The 20,190-nt window shown below is 41.2% G+C and overlaps 1 protein-coding gene across 3 annotated transcripts in view; it reads left to right on the top strand.

Annotated features, from left to right (window-relative positions):
- SOAT1 (sterol O-acyltransferase 1) overlaps window positions 1-20,190 on the top strand; it is an 85,631-nt gene that overhangs the window by 53,951 nt on the left and 11,490 nt on the right. For all 3 annotated transcript variants that reach the window (XM_077452848.1, XM_077452849.1, XM_077452850.1), the window contains exons 8-15: window positions 1,068-1,146; window positions 1,730-1,811; window positions 2,042-2,087; window positions 6,390-6,519; window positions 7,142-7,239; window positions 12,021-12,119; window positions 14,547-14,682; window positions 19,992-20,137. In XM_077452848.1, coding sequence (XP_077308974.1) covers window positions 1,068-1,146; window positions 1,730-1,811; window positions 2,042-2,087; window positions 6,390-6,519; window positions 7,142-7,239; window positions 12,021-12,119; window positions 14,547-14,682; window positions 19,992-20,137 — 816 coding nt within the window. The remainder of the gene's footprint in view (window positions 1-1,067; window positions 1,147-1,729; window positions 1,812-2,041; window positions 2,088-6,389; window positions 6,520-7,141; window positions 7,240-12,020; window positions 12,120-14,546; window positions 14,683-19,991; window positions 20,138-20,190) is intronic.

Here is a 20,190-nt window from a genome sequence, read left to right as displayed (position 1 = left end):
CATGAGGGTTTGAAACTTCTTTTAATATATTCTCTACATTAACGCAATCGGCTATATGTCCCCCTAAATATTTACCTGAGACTGATCTCAGCTCAGCACTGTGCCCGAGAGCAACATCGCTGTGTTCTTTCCTCACTGGAGCCATTGGCTCCTGCTTCTGTCAGTGAAATACAGTGACGAAGGAATGGAGGGCGGGGCCAAGCCACACTGTGTGTGTGTGTCATTAATGCACACAGTGTGGCTCGGGAGCAAGCGTGCACGATCCCCCCCCCCCCCCCCCAGCAAGTGGCTTACTGGGTACGCAAAGGCAGGAGCACCAGTGCAGAACCCAAGAAGAGGAGGATCAAGGCTGCTGTTTGCAAAACCATTACACAGAGCAGGTAAGAATAACATGTTTGTTATTGAAAACATATAATCTCTCACTTTAATGCACGCTATCCAGCAATATGTGTTGACTATTTTTTAACTCTCTACCAGGAGCCCAGAAATGACCAGGTATGTGGCAGAATTAGTGTTTGCTGATTGGCCCTGGGTTTGCCACATGGGGGTCAGGTAGAGAGCCACAACTAGATTGACTCACAACTTACCCAGAGCTTCATTCTCTCACTCTGTGGGTAAATGGAGATGCAGGAGAGCAGGTTGTAAACCTCCTAAGAATTTTTAAATGTGTACTGTACTTTAAGACTGCATTGATTCCTTTTTCAGTATTTTATTTTTTTCAGTAAAAGGGGCGCTGTAATTGCTGACCTCTTCCTAGGCATGCTAGTTGTCTGCCTGTCGTGCAGCTAGCTGCTGGGATTTTAGTACTGGCTCGTCGTAAATAGCAGCCAAAGTCAGAGGCCTGATCTGCATCATGTTTCAGGTCACTGGCTTGAAAGATCTTGAAACCAGATCATTGTTATGACAGCCAGACAATATGCATTTTCAGAAATTGGTCAATAGAACGTGTGTTTTTTTTTTTTTTTTTTTTTGTTTTGTTTTTTTCCCCTTTCCTCATGACAAGTTTTAAAGATCTAATACTGCAAAAGAAGTGTTGGGAAGTTAATTTACTTCAAATGTCTTCTTAGATTCGGCTGATAATGAAATCGCACTCATTCATAAGAGAAAACGTCCCTCGGATCTTCTCTTTTGCCAAGGAAAAGACATGTGAGTAATAAGTCATCCAGTGACCTTCTTATCCTGCTTTTCTTTCAGCTTGACAAAAAAAGATAAACCTGGAGAAAAGAATTGGATGATTAAAATAATGAAAAGGAACAAAATTAATATTGGTCACATTGCGTGATCTATATCAGGATTTATCTTTTTCTCTGAGAAATTAAACAAATAATCGGATTGATTACTTTTTATTAGAGATGCTTCCTATACTCATTTCAAAGTTTTAATGAGTAAAGTCAGAGATGAAATTGTTTAATTTGCAAACATTTGTTAGACAGATAGTAAATATTGACCTTTTATTTTAAATATTGCTTTATAATTGTACTTACTAATTTCCAAAGCCCAGTAGCAGTTTTTCAGTCTCATAAACTTTTAGTGGAGGGGTTAGTGTTGCGGTAGAACATTGCACTGTATGCCATAATCTGTGCACTAAAATGTTTCGTATCATCATATTTAGTCTTTAGTGTCATTTCATTTGACATGCCTGTTTTATATGCTTTGTATGGAGAACAGCTCTTCTCTGTTTACCAGTATAGGAGCTGTATCAATATTTTTTTGTCTCCTTCCAATTTAGCTGTTGCTCCAGTCCCACAAGTTACACAATACCTGTATTTCCTGTTTGCTCCAACTCTGATCTACAGAGACAGTTATCCAAGGTAAATGTCTCAATTTTGTTCTGTTTATGTGACCTGTGTCTAAAAGTAACACTGTGACCCTTATGCGATAACCTTTTTTTCCTACAAATAACAAACAATTTTGTACTGAGATGTTCACTGTTTGTTTCGTGGTTTTCGTTTTTTCAATTAAATTTTTTCTACTATGTAGTAAGTATATAGCATTGTTCATATACATTTATTGAACTTGATTTTTGCTTCTTACCTCTTAGGAATCCCTCCATAAGATGGGGCTATGTTGCAACCAAATTTCTTCAGGTAAATGGCTCTTTCTATAATGTTCAAAAGTTTGTGGTGCAACTACCATGTCGGTCTATATTCGCATGTATAGACAATCCCTGTGCCTGACCACAGTTGCAACCGCTATCCAACAATCTTCATAAACGGGTCGGCAGCATGGTATATCAAATATAATTTTTTTTTTCAACCCGTAAAGCAGGGGGGCATAACAAAAACTGACGAGTTTCAGCACTACTGGGCGTTAGTCATAAGTCATATATTCCAGCACTGGCACCATGATCAGTCGCGGAAATTCACTGACATGCAGGCAGTGGGTAGATGCTGTTCTAGGAAGAGGACACTGCAGTGCAAACCATTTAAAAATTTTAGATTTTTCCTAAAGGATAACTTTAGGGGTAAACGTATTTATAGATCAAGCTTTGTCTTGCGTTTTTATTTTTTTTATATTGCAGTAGACCTTTTACTAGTGACTGGATTCAATTCCACTGTACAAAGGCAAAGAAACTCTCATCTCCTTTGCCTTCTATGTAGCAACTTGAAAAGCCATCACCCAACCCCCCTAGCTTTCATATGTCTCAAAGGTATTTTTATCTGAGCCAGCTAATGGTGAAATCGGGTATTATGGTTCATCCTTTCTAAAGCTGTAGTACAGGATATGAGCAGTGTTCTAGATCAGTGTTTCTCAACTCCCAGTCTTCAAGGCACCCCAACAGGTCATGTTTTCAGGATTTCCCTCAGATGAAACAGCTGTGGTAATTACTAAGGCAGTGAAACTGATCAAATCAACTGTGCAAAATAATGGAAAGCCTGAAAACATGACCTGTTGAGAAACGCTATTCTAGATCAAGTAACATATGGTAGTGCAGCAAGCAGTGTTAGCAGAACAAAAGCTTCACTGGTATCTGCTAGTGTATTAGAATAGGATTTCAATATCGGCTATAAATTCCCTTTTTATAATAAGGATAATGTTGTGGTTTCTTTGGGTATATTAACCGGTTCCCGACCGGCGCACGCCGATGTACATCGGCAGAATGGCACGGGCAGGCATATTTGCGTACAGGTACGTCCAATCTTTAGTGCTGCCCTGCCATCACGAGCGTGCCGGTTGGGACCCCCCGTGAGTCCGGTCGCGGGTCCCGCGAACTCGATCGCCGTGGGCATACCCGCGATCATCTCACGGGGCGGCTAAACGGAGAAATGCCGCCCCGTGATCTCTGACGTTGATCTCTGCTTCATGTGATTGGAGCAGAGATCAGTGTTCACTAAATGAAAGCCCAGCCCCCCACAGTTAGTAACACACCCCTAGGAACAAACACTTAACCCCTACACTGCCACCCACTGGTTAACCCCTTCACTGCCAGTGTCATTTACACAGGAATCGCTGCATTTATATAGCAGTGATTGCTGTATAAATGACGATGGTGTCAAAAATGTCCGATGTGTCCACCATAATGTCGCAGTCACAATAAAAATCGCTGATCGCCACCATTACTAATAAAAAAAAAAAATTATTAATAAAAATGCCATAAAACTATCCCTATTTTGTAAACGCTATAATGTTTGCGCAAACCAATCAATAATCCCTTATTGCGATTTTTACCAAAAATATGTAGAAGAATACGTATCTGCCTAAACTGAGGGAAAACATTTTTTTTATATATATTTCTGGGGGGTATTTATTATAACAAAAAGTAAAAAATTATGCGTTTTTTTTTTTCAAAATTGTCGCTATATTTTTGTTTATAGCGCAAAAAATAAAAACCGCAGGGGTGATCAAATACCACCAAAAGAGAGCTCTATTTGTGGGAAAAAAAGAACGCCAATCTTGCTTGGCAGCCACGTCACATAACCGCACAATTGTCAGTTAAAGCGACGCAGTGCCGAATCGCAAAAAATGGTCTGGTCTTTGACCAGCACAATGGTCCGGGCTGAAGTGGTTAAGAGGCTTTGATCCAATTTGTTCTGTGTTTATTAAACTTTGAATCTGGTTATGACATTCCAGAATTCATGTAAAAAAGCCACTGTTTCATTGAACTTATTAAGGTAATATACATTCTTGATGATGCTTTATGATCTTTTTTATTGTTTAAGATGGTTAATTAGGAAAAAAAGTGTAAACCCAGGCAATTCAACTAAGCATATGAGGAAATCGTTCCTCATACAGTGCCTTGCGAAAGTATTCGGCCCCCTTGAACTTTTCAACCTTTTGCCACATTTCAGGCTTCAAACATAAAGATATAACATTTTTATTTTTTGTGAAGAATCACCAACAAGTGGGACACAATTGTGAAGTGGAACGAAATCTATTGGATTTTTGAAACTTTTTTAACTAATAAAAAAAAATGAAAAGTGGGGCGTGCAAAATTATTCGGCCCCCTTGCGTTAATACTTTGTAGAGCCACCTTTTGCTGCGATTACAGCTGCAAGTCGCTTGGGGTATGTCTCTATCAGTTTTGCACATCGAGAGACTGAAATTCTTGCCCATTCTTCCTTGCAAAACAGCTCGAGCTCAGTGAGGTTGGATGGAGAGCGTTTGTGAACAGCAGTTTTCAGCTCTTTCCACAGATTCTCAATTGGATTCAGGTCTGGACTTTGACTTGGCCATTCTAACACCTGGATACGTTTATTTGGGAACCATTCCTTTGTAGATTTTGCTGTATGTTTTGGATCATTGTCTTGTTGGAAGATAAATCTCCGTCCCAGTTTCAGGTTTTTTGCAGACTCCAACAGGTTTTCATCCAGAATGGTCCTGTATTTGGCTGCATCCATCTTCCCCCCTCAATTTTAACCATCTTCCCTGTCCCTGCTGAAGAAAAGCAGGCCCAAACCATGCAGTGGGGATGGTGTGTTGAGGGTGATGAGCTGTGTTGCTTTTACGTCAAACATATCGTTTTGCATTGTGGGCAAAAAGTTCGATTTTGGTTTCATCTGACCAGAGCACCTTCTTCTACATGTTTGGTGTGTCTCCCAGGTGGCTTGTGGCAAACTTTAGACGATACTTTTTATGGATATCTTTGAGAAATGGCTTTCTTCTTGCAACTCTTCCATAAAGGCCAGATTTGTGCAGTGTACGACTGATTGTTGTCCTATGGACAGACTCTCCCACCTCAGCTGTAGTTCTCTGCAGTTTATCCAGAGTGATCATGGGCCTCTTGGCTGCATCTCTGATCAGTCTTCTCCTTGTCTGAGCTGAAAGTTTAGAGGGACGGCCAGGTCTTGGTAGATTTGCAGTGGTCTGATACTCCTTCCATTTCAAAATTATCGCTTGCACAGTGCTCCTTGGGATGTTTAAAGCTTGGGAAATCTTTTTGTATCCAAATCCGGCTTTAAACTTCTCCACAACAGTATTACAGACCTGCCTGGTGTGTTCCTTGGTCTTCACGATGCTCTCTGCGCTTTCAACAGAACCCTGAGACTATCACAGAGCCGGTGCATTTATACAGAGACTTGATTACACACAGGTGGATTCTATTTATCACTATAAGTCATTTAGGACAACATTGGATCATTCAGAGATCCTCGCTGAACTTCTGGAGTGAGTTTGCTGCACTGAAAGTAAAGGGGCCGAATAATTTTGCACGCACCACTTTTCAGTTTTTTATTTGCTAAAAAAGTTTAAATTATCCAATAGATTTCGTTCCACTTCACAATTGTGTCCCACTTGTTGGTGATTCTTCACAAAAAAATAAAATTTTATATCTTTATGTTTGAAGCCTGAAATGTGGCAAAAGGTTGAAAAGTTCAAGGGGGCCGAATACTTTCGCAAGGCACTGTATATTGTGAAAAATGATCGGACAGCTAAAGTTTTATATACAGATTATGGCATCCTCCTTTGGGTTCTCTATTTAAAGTTACAGATGACCTCATTGACCTTTTTATAAAGTAGTGAGAATTCTTCAGACTGAAGTTTTTTAACCCTGCCCAGCTCTATTCAAAACTTAAATTTAAGTTTTGAAAACTTAAATTTTTTTATACATACATACACCATATGATTTGGCATTTATATGTAATATAGCATTTTTTTGAACTGGCTGCCATGTTTTTATGTACATGGATATGCTTGGAAATAGAAGCATACTACAGTATATGCATGCATGCCTGCATAACTAATAGGGCTCTCAGTTTTACAATTCTATGTTGTCTCAAATTGCTACCTTTTTATTGTAGAATGGGTATGATTTTTGGTTAATATTGAATATTTTCAGCTAGCTGGAAATGTGTAGGCATTTTAATGCAGTTTTGTTAAATGTGCTCTGGGCCTATATATCGCATGGCTATCCTAGTTAAAATTGTTTTGTCATTTCCTTTTATTTTGTTTAGGTGCTTGGTTGCCTCTTCTATGCTTACTACGTCTTTGTCCGACTCTGCATTCCACTTTTCCACAACATGAGCCAGGAGCCTTTTAGCTTGAAGGTCCTTGTCCTCTGTATTTTCAACTCTATCCTGCCAGGTATGTTTCAGCCACCTGTCATTTAGGCAAACAATACAGTTAAATGCAAAATTTGCTCATTTTATTTTTGCTTATTTTAAATTAAGCAAGTAACCATATGTAAAGTGCAGTAACCCATAGCAACTAGTTTTCCTGTCTGTGATCTCTCTTACTGCATATTGTCATTGCTTTCTGCTATACTGTGCTAATTAAAGCATGTCAACCTAAAAAAAAAAAAGAAAAGTAATACATTTCAGGTTACTGTTGTGTTGTGGCTGCAATCGTTTTCCTTTCAGGTTTTTTTCCCTTCTCCTTCTCCTTCTCCTTCTCCTTTTTTGTTTTGAGATTTGTAATGGGATAAATAGGAATGTGTGTGTTGTGTTTTTTTTTTTTATTTTTTTTTATTTTTTTTTTTTTTTTAAGCATTTGTGGAAAATATATATAGACTGAAAAAATAACTTATGCAGCCACCACACGTATAGGACTGGCAACCTGCAATATGCTACTTTTTGTTGTTGAGTTTAGATATAATCTAAAAGACAACAATCAACTATAATAAATTTTAAAAATGTAAAAAATTTTTGGTAGTAGTATGTATGTTTTGTGTGTTTATTGATTCTTAGTTTGCCCCATCTGTTTTTAGGTGTGTTGATTCTCTTCCTGGCCTTCTTCGCTTTCCTGCATTGTTGGCTCAATGCATTTGCTGAGATGCTTCGCTTCGCTGACCGGATGTTCTACAGGGTACAGACTCTCTACCTTACCTACAGGGAAATAGGGGACCACCATCCCCCACTTTGCTAATTTTAAAGGTTTATATGCATGTTATTGTTATAACGTGTTTGGGGACCTAGGTCCTGCCCCAGGGGACATTTTTTTAAAAAAAAACCTGAAGTTTTTTCAGGAGCAGTGATATTTATTGCTTAACGTGAAACAATAAAAAATGAAATATTCCTTTTAAATATGGTACCTGGGGTGTCTATAGTATGCCTGTAAAGTGGCACATTTTTCCCGTGTTTAGAACAATTTTTATTGTTTCACTTTAAGCATTAAAAAAAATCACTGCTCCCGAAAAAAACAGCATTTAAAAAAAAAAAAAAAAAAAAATTGCATTGATACATGTCCCCTGGAACAGGTCCCCAAATACTTTTTTATGACAATAACTTGCATATAAGCTTTTAAAATGAACACTTTTGATTTTTCATGTTAGTGTCCCATAGACTTTAACGGTGTTCCAGCAACTTTCGAATTGCCCGCAAACACTGCATATTGTTCGCTGTTAGGTGAACCCCCGATGTTCGAGTCAAACATCAGGCTCATCTCTATTCAATACTAAGGGGAACATACAGTGAGGGGGGAAAAAAAGTATTTAATCCTCTGCTGATTTTGTACATTTACCCACTGACAAAGAAATGATCAGTCTGTCATTTTATTGGTAGGTTTATTTTACCTGCTTGCTGACCAGCTGCCGTCATTATACTTAGGCTGGTTGGCACGATCCCGCGAACCGTCGTAGCTATATGTGGGATCGGGATAGCGGGCGGGCCCGCTGCACAGCAGGGGTGCCGATGCTTGTGGCTGACGGTCGTGATGACAGCCAGCCACAAGCGAGCATGAGGGACAGAACACAGAAGTGTGTGTGTGTGTGTGTGTGTGTGTGTGTATAAACGCACAAATCCGTGTTTTTGTTCTGAGAGTAGTGACAGATCGCATGTTCCTATTAGCTAGGAACCATCGATCCGTCAGTCCCCTCCCTCTTCAGTTAAAATCACCTCCCAGGGAACACAGTAACCCCTTGATCGCCTCCTAGTGTTAACCCCTTCACTGCCAGTGACATTTTTTTACAGTAGTCGATGAATTTTTGTAGCACTGATTGCTGTATAAATGACAATGGTCCCAAAAATGTGTCAAAAACGTCCGATGTGTCTGCCATAATGTCGTAGTCGCAAAGATTGCAGATCGCTGCCATTACAGGTGAAATAAAAATAAATAAATAACTATAAATCTATCCCCTATTTTGTAGATGCTAAAAAGAATTTCCTTTTTAAAAAAAAAAAAAAATGATTATAGCAAAAAGTACAAAATATTGTGGGGTGTTTTTTTATTATTTTTTTTCAAAATTGTCGCTCCTTCTTTTTTTGTTTATAGTGCAAAAAAAAAGAAAACCCACAGAGGTGATCAAATACCACCAAAAGCTCTATTTGTGGAAAAAAAAGGACATAAATTTTGTTTGGGTACAGCATCGCACGACCACGAAATGTCAGTAAAAATGATGCAGTGCCGAATCGCAAAAAATGTCCTAGTAATTTAGCAGCCAAATCTTCCGGGGCTGCAGTGATTAATTGTGAGACACAGAATAACGACTAAAAAATCCAGGAAAATACATTTAAAAAAAAAAACTTGTAAATTGATTTGCATTTTAATGAGTGAAACAAGTATCTGACTCCTTTGCAAAATGTAACTTAGTACCTGGTGGCAAAACCCTTGTTGGTAATCAGAGGTCAGACTTTTCCTATATTTGGCCACCAGGTTTGCACACATCTCGGGAGAGGATATGCCAAAAGGAGTAGGACAAAATCCCTCCTAAGTCATTAGGATTTCAAGGCTGACATCTGGTAACTCGAACCTTCAGCACCCACCACATATTTTCTATTGGATTAAAGCGGGAGTCCACCGGGACAAATACAAATACTGCAGCTGCTGACTTTTAAATAGTGACACTTACCTGTCCAGCGCGCCCGCGATGTCGGCACCCGAAGCCGATCGCTCGCTCGGCTGCCGGGTCCCGCCGCCATCTTGGGTATGGGAATCAGGAAATGGAGCCTTTCGGCTTCATTTCCTGGTTCCCTACTGCGCATGCGCGAGCCGCGCGGCGCAATCCGGACGGTCCCCGCTGCCTCTGGGAGCTGTGTGTTTCCCAGCAGGCAGCGGGGCACTTGCTGAAGGGGGCGGGCGCTTGCGGAACGGGGGCGTAACCTACGCTCGTTCCGCAGAGAGCTAGCCCGGAAGTGGGTGCAGTTACCTGGATTATCCAGGTAACTGCACCCCCCTCCCCCCTGAAAGGTGCCGATTGTGGCGCCGGAGGGGGGGGGGATTCCGATGAGCGGAGGTCCATTTTAGGGTGGACCTCCGCTTTAAGGTCTAGAGACTTGCTAGGCCACTCCAGGACCTTGTGTGTTTCTTATGTGTGTTTCTTCTTGAGCCACTCGTTTGTTGCCTTGGCCGTGTGTTTTGGGTCCTTGTCATGCTGGAATACTCATCCACGACCCATTTTCAATGCCCTGGGTGAGGGAAGGAGGTTCTCACCCAAGATTTGATGGTACATGGCCCCGTCCATCGTCCCTTTGATGCACTAAAGTTGTCCTGTCCCCTTAGCAGAAAAACACCCTCAAAGCATAATGTTCCCACCTCCATGTTTGACGGGGATGGTGTTCTTTGGGTTATAGGCAGCATTCCTCCTCTTGCAAACATGGCGAGTTGAGTTGATGCCAACGAGCTTGATTTGGTCTCATCTGACCACAACACTTTCCCCCAGTTCTCCTCTGAATCATTCAGATGTTCATTAGCAAACTTCAGACGGGTCTGTACATGTGCTTTTTTTAAACGGGAACCTTGCGGGCATTTAGTCCTTCATGGCGTAGTGTATTGTTTTCTTGGTGACTATGGTCCCAGCTGCCTTGAGATCATTGACATTACTCTCCTGTGCAGTTCTGGGCTGATTCATTAAAATGCAAATCAATTTAACTTTTTTGAAATGCATTTTTCTGGTTATTTTAGTTTTGTCTCACTGTTAAAATAAATAAATTTATAGACTGATCATTTCTTTGTAAGTGGGCAAAGGTACAAAATCAGCAGGGTAACAAATACTTTTTCCCTCAATGTAAGGGGTCTTTTAGACTCTGACATCTTATTAAAGAGCACCTGCCTTTGCATGTACACTGTCACAAGGGGTTTTGTCCCCTAGTGACAGTACTCGAATATAAAAGTAAAATAACAAAAACATACAGGACCCATTTCTACTCATTGGATGGCTGCCACAGTGCTTTTGTTTAGGGGCAAGTCACTAGGGGTGATATCAATACATCATCTAGACTCCAACCCTGGGTATTTCAGTAGTGGTTGCGATGAAGAAGCAGTGAGGGGGTCAGTAGAAAGGTGAGTATTAGTTGGAGGGGAAAGGGGGGCTTTTCACAGTCACTGTCTTTTGATTGGCAAAGTGTCAGTGGGGTTGATTAACTAAAACTGGAGATGACAATCTTGTGAAGCTCTCCATAATAGCCAATCCGCTTCGAACTTCAGTTTGTTCAATAAAGCTTTGACAAAAAAAACTGAAAGCTGATTGGTTTCCATGTAGAGCTGCACCAGATTTTGCACTCAAGTTTTAGTAAATCAACCCCAGTTTCTTTAACATGCTTTAAACTGCATTAGGGCAGCCTATTCGTTTGTAATGTAGTATCAGCACACAACAATACAAGTAAAATCGTACATGAACTTTTTGTGCTTGGGGGGGGGGGGGAGATGCTTTCCATCTGTGTATTGCTGTGTGCTGAAATTAAGCAAGGTTGCAACTAACCACACTGCAGTTTGTGAATTACTACTGCACATAAATGTGGAGCCAGCTTCAAGGTTTTTAGCCTAAAGCGTATGCAGAGAAAAAGATTTTTAAGTTCAATCGGTATTTGCAGTTTTCCGTTCCATTTTTACAAAAAGGGGCAATTTAAAGTGTAGTTTCAATTTTGCAGCCAAAGTGTTTTAACAGTTACTTTATATTTTTAACACAGTATCGTTTACATACCATTACTTGGAAAAAAAAATTGCTGCTTGCATTTTGTTTGCTTTTTTTTTTCTGAAAACGCCAAGCTGCTGATTTTCTTCTGTCATGCTGAAGTGTTGAGCATATGTTTTACCATAAATACACTCTCTGTGCTGGCAGATTTAATTATCAGCTGTGAACTTGAACACTGCTAGTCCTAAAAAAGAGAATGGATAAGGCCAGCTTCTAGATTTTTATGTTAGTGAGGGGAAACTCTCTTTTCAAGTTGTTCAGAGTAGTTTGCAGTCTGCCTGAGGCCTTCTCCAAACAAACCCCTAGAAAGGTGTGACTGGCAACACATAACAAGCGTATAGTGGGATTTTCCCAAATTTGACCACAAAAGTGGAAATGCACTTCACAGTTTACAAATATTTATTGACGTTGCTTCAGTTTGATCCTTTTAGATTTAGTAAGAATTTTGAAGGTTGTGTTTTATTTGTGTGCACTAGTAACTATTTTAGTAAATTGTTAATGAAAATACAGCTTAATATTTCTATCATGTGACATGTATGAAATCAGCAGTACCATCTTTGAATTCAACAAGCTTTGTGCTATGGAAGGGGAGGGGGGAGGTTCTTTTACCCTTTACTAACTTTTAACATTTCACTTTTTAATATGGTCTAGCCTCCTGAGGAGGAAAATGGCTTGGCCTGGCAATGAAAATGTTACTATTATAACAATATGTTTGTAAATATCTCCCTCTCTTCTTTAGGACTGGTGGAATTCAACCTCATTTGCCAACTACTACCGTACCTGGAACGTGGTTGTCCATGACTGGCTGTACTATTATGCCTATCGGGACTTTCTCTGGGTAAGAAGTTCACATGCTTGGTGGCTCTGTTTGCATGTTTTAGGGTTCGTGTGCGTTAACCACTTTTAGCGTGACTGGACTTTGAGTGGTTATAGCAGGATGATTGATTGCCTGCTACAGGCATCATCCCAGCAATATTGTTTTCAGAGCCGATGGTTGGCATTCTTGTAAAAGCAACCCTCACGGCTTTCTCTGGCTCTCTGATCCCACCGGTAGACCTGAGCGACCAGCAGCCGCTTACGCTGGCTGGCCTTAGAGGTAATCAGACCAAAAAGGCTCTGATTGCCTCTATGGTATAGGAAACCGGAGGTGATGAGCATTTATCACTTTCAGTTTCTCCGGATGTAAATCGCATCATTTTTAACTAGGGAAAGCATTTGATCACACTGATCTTGGTGTGATCAAATGCTTTTAAGGGAAAAATAAGACATCTTGGGTCTAATAGAGCTCCTGTCACTGCCTATTGCTATCACAGGGGATATTTATATTCCTTGTGATAACAATTAAGTGATTTAAAAATAGGATTTTTTTTTTCATCATTCTAACCTGTAAAATCCTTTTCTTTGCGTACATCACTGCACAGAGAGCAACCATAATGACTATATGGGTTATATGCCACCAATAGGTGAATGGACACTGGCAGATAGTCAAATAGGATATCCTCCCCTATATAACCCCTGCTACACAGGAAGTACCGTTTTTTTTTTTTTTTACAAATAAAAAAAAATAAAAAAATGCCAGAAAAGGCCTGTACTTCAAATGATTAATCATGCCATGCACACTTTGAATTTTATGTGTTCGGCTCCCGACAGCTCTAATTTTAGCCAATGCAGCAGCAATCAGTAAAAATCAATCGGTGTATGGCCAGCTTTGAAGCTTGGCTTTGTCCTCACTTCTGCTTGTTTTGTTGCCAAGAAGTAAACATCCCCTGGTTGAGTTGTGGTGTTCACTTTCCCTGGACCTTTAAAAGGGAGCTTTTATGTTTTGATTAGGAAATGTGTTTTAGCTTGCATTAGTGTTGATGCTTAAAGCCTGTTTGCACATAGATTGTGGTATACAGAGCTGAGTGCAGCTGGAACACGCTAACCTTGAAAAGTGTGATGATTGTGAAACCCATTTTATCTAATATACAGATAATGTCTTCTGCATGTGTGTGTATATATAGGTTTCACAAACCGTACACATTGCAAGGCTACATTATGCAGAAACATTCTGTGTGTTGCGCAAGTTTTTACGTAAAGACCACAGCTCTATAACCAATGTAATTTTATTTTTATTTTTTTCAATGCAGTCTCCTTTTTTTCCATTGTAGGATACAGGACTGTAGTAAGTCTTGGACATGTGGGATTATACTGCCATCTACAGCAGGCAGTATAACCTACATGCCCAATACTTACCAGAGCCTTGTGGGCATCAAGAAACCACATTTTACAGCAGGTTATAAAAAATCTTTAATATTTTTAACGTTACATTACATTTTTTGTAACACTTGGTTCAAAATGTAAGTGTATATTAACAATATAGTGTCTGTTTAACTTCAAAGCTATTCAAAAGGTATAACAAGCCTAATTGTATAACAAATATACAGATTTTCATTTATCAGCCAAGCAGTTTAACTGGGTTTGTCGCCAGAATGGGAAATTCTGCCAATGGGGACATCTGTTCAGGTGATCAGTTTCTGAGATTCCATTTCCCCTCACTTTGGAGAGATTTAATCTTCTTGTGTCTCCAGAAAAGGAAGAGAGAGGAAATCCTCCCAATAGGATGCAGGAAGCAAAAAAAAAGTTAGGGAATTTTAACCCTTCCCTATTCTCAGAAATAAAAATAAAAAATTGGCTTTAGATTAACTTATCTCAAAAGCTCATGCACATTAGCTTACAAGCTTGCTAGCATTCCCTCCTCTGTTCTTTACCACCTATGGTATGACTGCTTATTTTCCTTTCTCCATTAGCATTAAAAGCATTGCTAAAGTAAAAATGCAGGTTTCCTGGCTGTTTAACTGATCTTCTCTCTTCACAACTTTTGGAGTCACTGACCCAGAACAAGATACTTTAATTCGTGCTTTTTCCACTTCAGTGGCTCATTCAGTTCTGAAGCCACTTGTTAACTAGAAAAAGCAGGCAACTAGCATCATCAAAGGAGTTCAGCAGTGCCACCCGGCATGTTTTATCTCCAGGTTTCATTTAAAAGCCAGTTGGAGATCATTATTTTTTTTGTGAAATTTGGCATTTCTCATTGCTTGGGTCAAGAGATTCTTTTCTTCATACGTTTCTTTCTAGGCTTTTATTTTTTGCTTTCTTTTGAATATCTATTATTGAATTTACAGAAATAGGATTACATTTTAAGGAATTGAAAGAATGTCGTTCTTTTCAACATTGCTAACAGTATAATCTAATTGCTGCTGTTTTTCTCTCTTTACAATTCAAGTTTTTTGGCAGGAGATTCAAATCTGCAGCCATGTTGTCTGTGTTTACTGTGTCCGCTGTGGTTCATGAATATGCACTGGGGATCTGCTTTGGATTTTTCTATCCTGTTCTTTTCATTCTGTTTATGGGCTTTGGCAGTAAGTATCACTTGATAAATATGTAAGACATGTATGATTATACTCTACTCTATAGAAGCCATGGTTTTGATACACTACACTGATGATAGCTAAATAGCCTGAAACCGCTGTATGCACTTTGGAATATAATATTAGGATATTTTTTTTTTCTCTATACACCAGTGGTTCTGAATCTGGCCAGAGGGGTGATGAGCAATGATTTGCATGGGCCCCTACTATCATGAAATAAGAAAAATGTATCCCCTCATTTTTGGGGTGTGCAACAATGAGACATGTGAATACCTTGTGTGTTTTTTTTTTTTTTTTTTTTGTGGTAGTAAACTGCCACTAAAATAAAAACAAAGTGGGCTTCCCTGCAGGGTCAAGTCATAATGTACTAGTACGGTAAGGGGGGAAAAAAGTATTTTGATCCCCTGCTGATTTTGTATGTTTGCCCACTGACAAAAATGATCAGTCTATAATTTGAATGGTAGGTTTATTTTAACAGCGAGAGACAGAATAATAACAAAAACATCCAGAAAAACGCATTTCAAAAAGGTTATAAATTGCTTTGCATTTTAGTGGGTGAAATAAGTCATTGTGATTCCCTATCGGCAAGATTTCTGGCTCCCAGATGTCTTCTATACAGGTAACAAGTTGAGATAAGAAGCACTCTTAAAGGGAGTGCTCCTAATCTCAGCTTGTTACCTGTATAAAAGACACCTGTCCACAGAATTAATCAATCGGATTCCAATCTCTCCACCATGGCCAAGACCAAAGAGCTTATCCAAGGATGTCAGGGACAAGCGGGCCCAGACTGGTACAAAAATTAGGCCCAGGCATTTTGGAATGAGCAACCCATGACATGTTAACCGGCCCCTTCCCCACTCTCCATCCTGACGGTTCCGTCGGGAGAGGGGAGGGGGAACCTGGCAGAAGTGTGGGGGGGTGAAGGAGACTGGGAAAGAACGGGGGGAAGGGGGGCAGAGAGCACAGGGAAGAAGCTTGGGAATATGGGGTCGGACGAGAGCACTGTGGGGGGAGGCAAAGAGCATGGGGGGAGGGGCCGGAGAGCACAGGGGAGTGGCAGAGAACACAGGACGGAAGAGGAGAGCACAAGGGGGCCATAGAGCACAGGGAGTGGGGGGTTGGAGAGCACGGGGATGAAAAAACGGGGTGGGGATGCAGAGATCACTGGGGGAGAGACGGGGGGGGCAGCGGAGAGTACTGGGCGTGCTGGAGAGGACTGGGGGGAGGCGGAGAGCACAGGGAGGGGGGGTCCTGGAGAGCATAGTGGGAGATGTGGAAAAGTATTCCTGCGCCACGTCAGGGAAATAGAGGGAGATAGGGTACTGCTGCACACACTGAAAGGGAAATATCTGAACCCCGGGGAATAATGAATAAGAAAGGTAGTGGTGCGCTGTACACAAAAAGGATATATCTATTGATAAAAGCAGTATATAAAATTTGCAATGGGGGGATATCCAGTAAACAATACAGGTCTGGGTATGTCTATGTGACTAGTTTAAACAGCAACACTCATTTCTACTAATAGTCCACAACATAAATACATAAAATAGTGAAAATTCATATACAATCCAAAGTGCAACGTGTTGCGATCCTGTAGTCGCATAAAAGTGCAAATATTCCAATGTGCCGCTGTGGCTGATAAAACAATAATGTTCGTTGCTATTAGTGTAAAATCTACAACATGAAACCGTGAAACAAAAACAAGAAAAAAGAAAAAACACAATATAACATTCAAAAGTGCAGCGTGTTGCGATCCTAAAATCGCATAAAGTGCAAGTGTTCAGCTGTGGTGCACATAGGCAAACGTTCAAACATAAATGATAATTAAGTGACAAAAAATATAAGTGTATCAGACACAAAGTCCGTTTTCAGTGCAAAGTGCTGCGATTATTCTCAAAATCGCATAGGGTGTGACTTCTTCAACAAGATATACGATGTGGAGCTCTGGCAATGGGAAGGGCAGTGGTGCTGGTGGAAGGGAATATGGCCTTGGTGGTCCCATATATACCAGTAATGGATGTCCCCTTACCTTACCGCTGTAAGGTAACAGCGTATATATAGAGAGCTTTTTGGGATCCTTTTAGCGGAGTTTTCCCTTTAATGTGGGGTGCCCAGGTCCTGGCCAATGATATGGTCTGGGGTTTTCCTCTGTGGTATTGCAGTCAGGGTTCCTCAATGGTATGGCATATGCATGGGTTTAAGCAGAGATGGAGGAAGAATACTCCATAGTGTAAAGTGCTTCAACAGGTTTATTATTATTAAAACAGTTTAAAAATACTCACAAACAAACAGTCTGTACAAGCAGTGTATAAACAAGCTGCGGGCTCGGTCTACATCACTTCCTGGTTACTGTGTCCCGCACGTGTTCGTCACGGGTCACGTGACTTCATCAGGGGAAAGTGGGATAGTGGGAGATGTAGAGCAATGGGGAGGTAGAGAGCACTGTGGTGGGCAGTAGGATAAGAGGGGGTGTTGGGGGTGGCTGCATATAGAAGAATCATTCTCTCCATCTTCTTCCCGCAGTTTCTGAAAGCCTGGGAGCAGAAGCAGGTATTCAGAGACTGCTGGAGGAGGATGGTAAGAATGATTCTTCTATGTGCAGCCACCCCCACCGCTCCTCCTATTCAGGTTACAGGGTGCCACACTCACGTTCTCTCTGATTCGGCTCCATGGTGTCTGCAGCAGGTGTCTCCTCTGGCTCTTCCCCCTTCGTGGTCACGTCCCTTGGCACAGACGGCTGAACTACACTGGCGGCTGTGAGGAGACCAAAGGTGTCTCCTCTAGCTCCCTCCCCCTTCATGTTTCTGTCCCCCTGTTGCTTGGGCTGAACTGGTGGCCGCGTGAGTGGTGCAGGCTCCAAGAGCAGCCCAGCTGCCTTGGGCCCCGCAAGGACATGCGGCCCGGTGGCCCCAGTTTGCCCTATGGCCAACCGGGCCTGGGGACAAAATTGTAGACCTACACAAGGCTGGAATGAGCTACAAGACATTCGCCAAACAACTTGGTGAGAGGGTGACAACAGTTGGTGAGATTATTTGTAAATGGAAGAAACGCATAACTGTCCATCTCCCTCGGTTTGGGGCTCGATGCAAGATCTCACCTTGTCTTGTGGAGTTTTAATGACATGACAACGGTGAGGAATCGGCCCAGAACTACAGGTGAATCTTGTCAATGATCTCAAGGCAGCTGGGACCATAGTCTCCAAGAAAACAATTGCTATGAAGGATTGAAATCCTGCTGTGCCCGCAAGGTCCCCCTGCTCAAGAAAGCACATGTACAGGCCCTTCTGAAGTTGGCTAATGAACATCTGAATGATTCAGAGAACTGGGTGAAAGTGTGTGTGGTCAGATGAGACGAAAATTGAGCTCTTTGACATCAACTTCGCCGTGTTTGAAGGAGGAATTCTGCCTATAACCCCAAGAACACCATTCCCACCATCAGACATGGTGATGAAATCATCATGCTTTGGGGGGGGAGTTTAGACGGGCCATGTACTGTCTAATCTTGGGTGAGAACCTCCTTCCATCAGCCAGGGCATTGAAAATTGGTGGTGGATGGGGTATTCCAGCATGACAATGACCCAAAAAAAACAGCCAAGGCAACAAAGGAGTGGCTCAAGAAGAAGCACCTTAAGGTCCTGGAGTGGCCTAGTCAGTCTCCAAACTTTAATTCCATAGAAAATCTGTGGCGGGAGCTGAAGGTTCAAGTTACCAAATGTCGGCCTCAAAACCTTAATGACTTCGGATCTGCAAAGAGGAGTGGGACAAAATCCCTCCTGAGATGTGTCCAAACCTGATGGCCATCTACAAGGAACAGAGAAAATGTTTTTTCGCCTGCGCTTGTGCAGATATGTCTAGGTAAAACTGGTAGTATTTTCATATAGATATTGATCTATAATCAATCATGCATGCATGTCCCGTTGCCCTGGCTGACCGGGGAAAGTCCAGAATGCAAAACTAAAAAAAGAGAAGGCGTGTGGCCTGATTCATGAGTACTTTTAAAACGTTTATTAAAACAAAAGTGTGTACAGAAAATCTTCTTTTTCTTTTAGTTGAACTACAAGAAGCGTCTGATTTCTGTGATTACCAACAAGGGCTTTGCCACCAAGTACTAAGTCATGGTTTGCGAAGGTGTCAAATACTTATTTTGCTTATAAAAATGCAAATTAATTTATAACTTTTTGAAATGCGTTTTTTCTGGATTTTTTTTGTTGTTCTGTCTCACTGGTAAAATAATAAGCCTACCTATAGCATAATTATAGACTGATCGTTTCTTTGTCAGTGGGCAAATGTACAAAATCGGCAGGGAATCACAAACCTTTTTTTCCCCTAAGTGCCGGTTCACACTACCGCGACTTGTCAGGCGACTTAGCCGCCTGACAAGTCGCGCTCCGTTCTGTACTACGGAACCGTTCTAATAGGAGCGACTCAAGTCGCTCCGACTTAGAAAAAGGTTCCTGTAGTATTTTCGGGGCGACTTCAGGCGACTTGCATTGACTTCTATACAGAAGTCATTTTGCAAGTCGCCGCTGAAATCGTGTGCAGGTCGCGTCTGTGAGACGCGCTGCAAGTCACGTCGCCCCTGTGTGAACGGGCACTTACTGTATGCACCGCAAATTAGCACATTATGACAGACTCACCTGTAAAGTGAATCACTCCCGCACAGCACTAACACGGATCCCCTGCGCTGCCATCTTCATGCTGCAAAGCTAAACGCTGATCCCCGCCGAGCAGGTGGCTGGCTGGTTCATGTCTGCTCTGCTTATGCAGAGCCCTCTTCTATGAATGGGTGGATGTAAACAGAACATTTTCAGATGTAACAAATCCACATCCATCTTTTTTTAGCTTATCGGATCGAATGTTGGCGAGTATCAACAGACACGTGTCTTTTGACACCCACTACTCCATAGAGGAGACTGGAGGGTCCGCCTGAAAAACTGTCCACCCGTGTGAAAGAGCCCTTAATGGGATATTATTTGCTACATGTTAAGTCAGTTGCCTGTTCTAAACAGTCTATTGTTCATCATAAGAATCTTTTATGCTATGCCACTTACCTTGGCATTGCAAATACAGTATGAGAAATGGCACATTCTTCTAAAACTAATACAGTGTTGCTTGAATCAAGTGGTTGCACAGTGCAGGAATAGAAAACAAAAGGTAAAAAGAATTGTCCTACTAAATTATCAGTCTAGTCAAATGTGTTTTTTTTTTTTTTTTTTTTTATTTGCTTTCTATTTTTTTCACAACTACTTCCGAGTTCCAGGATACATTATTTTTAAATACATGCTCTTTCTTTAATTGCAGTGATTTTTAACTTCATCCTTCATGACCGTCGGAAAGGTCCCATCTGGAATGTGATCATGTGGACATCTCTGTTCCTGGGTCAGGGTGTTCTCCTATGTCTTTATTCTCAGGAGTGGTATGCCCAGAAACACTGCCCCATCAGCAATGTGAGTGTATACGAGTAGTTGTATTAGTCCATTCAAGAAAAACTTCTTGGCCC

The sequence above is a fragment of the Lithobates pipiens genome, unplaced genomic scaffold (genome assembly GCF_037356315.1).
Source record: "Lithobates pipiens isolate NorthernLeopardFrog02 unplaced genomic scaffold, aLitPip1_a1.2 Scaffold_23, whole genome shotgun sequence".
NCBI classification, from domain to species: Eukaryota; Metazoa; Chordata; class Amphibia; order Anura; family Ranidae; genus Lithobates; species Lithobates pipiens.
The sequence above is the reverse complement of the archived record's forward strand: the minus strand, read 5'-3'. Positions and strand labels throughout refer to the sequence as shown.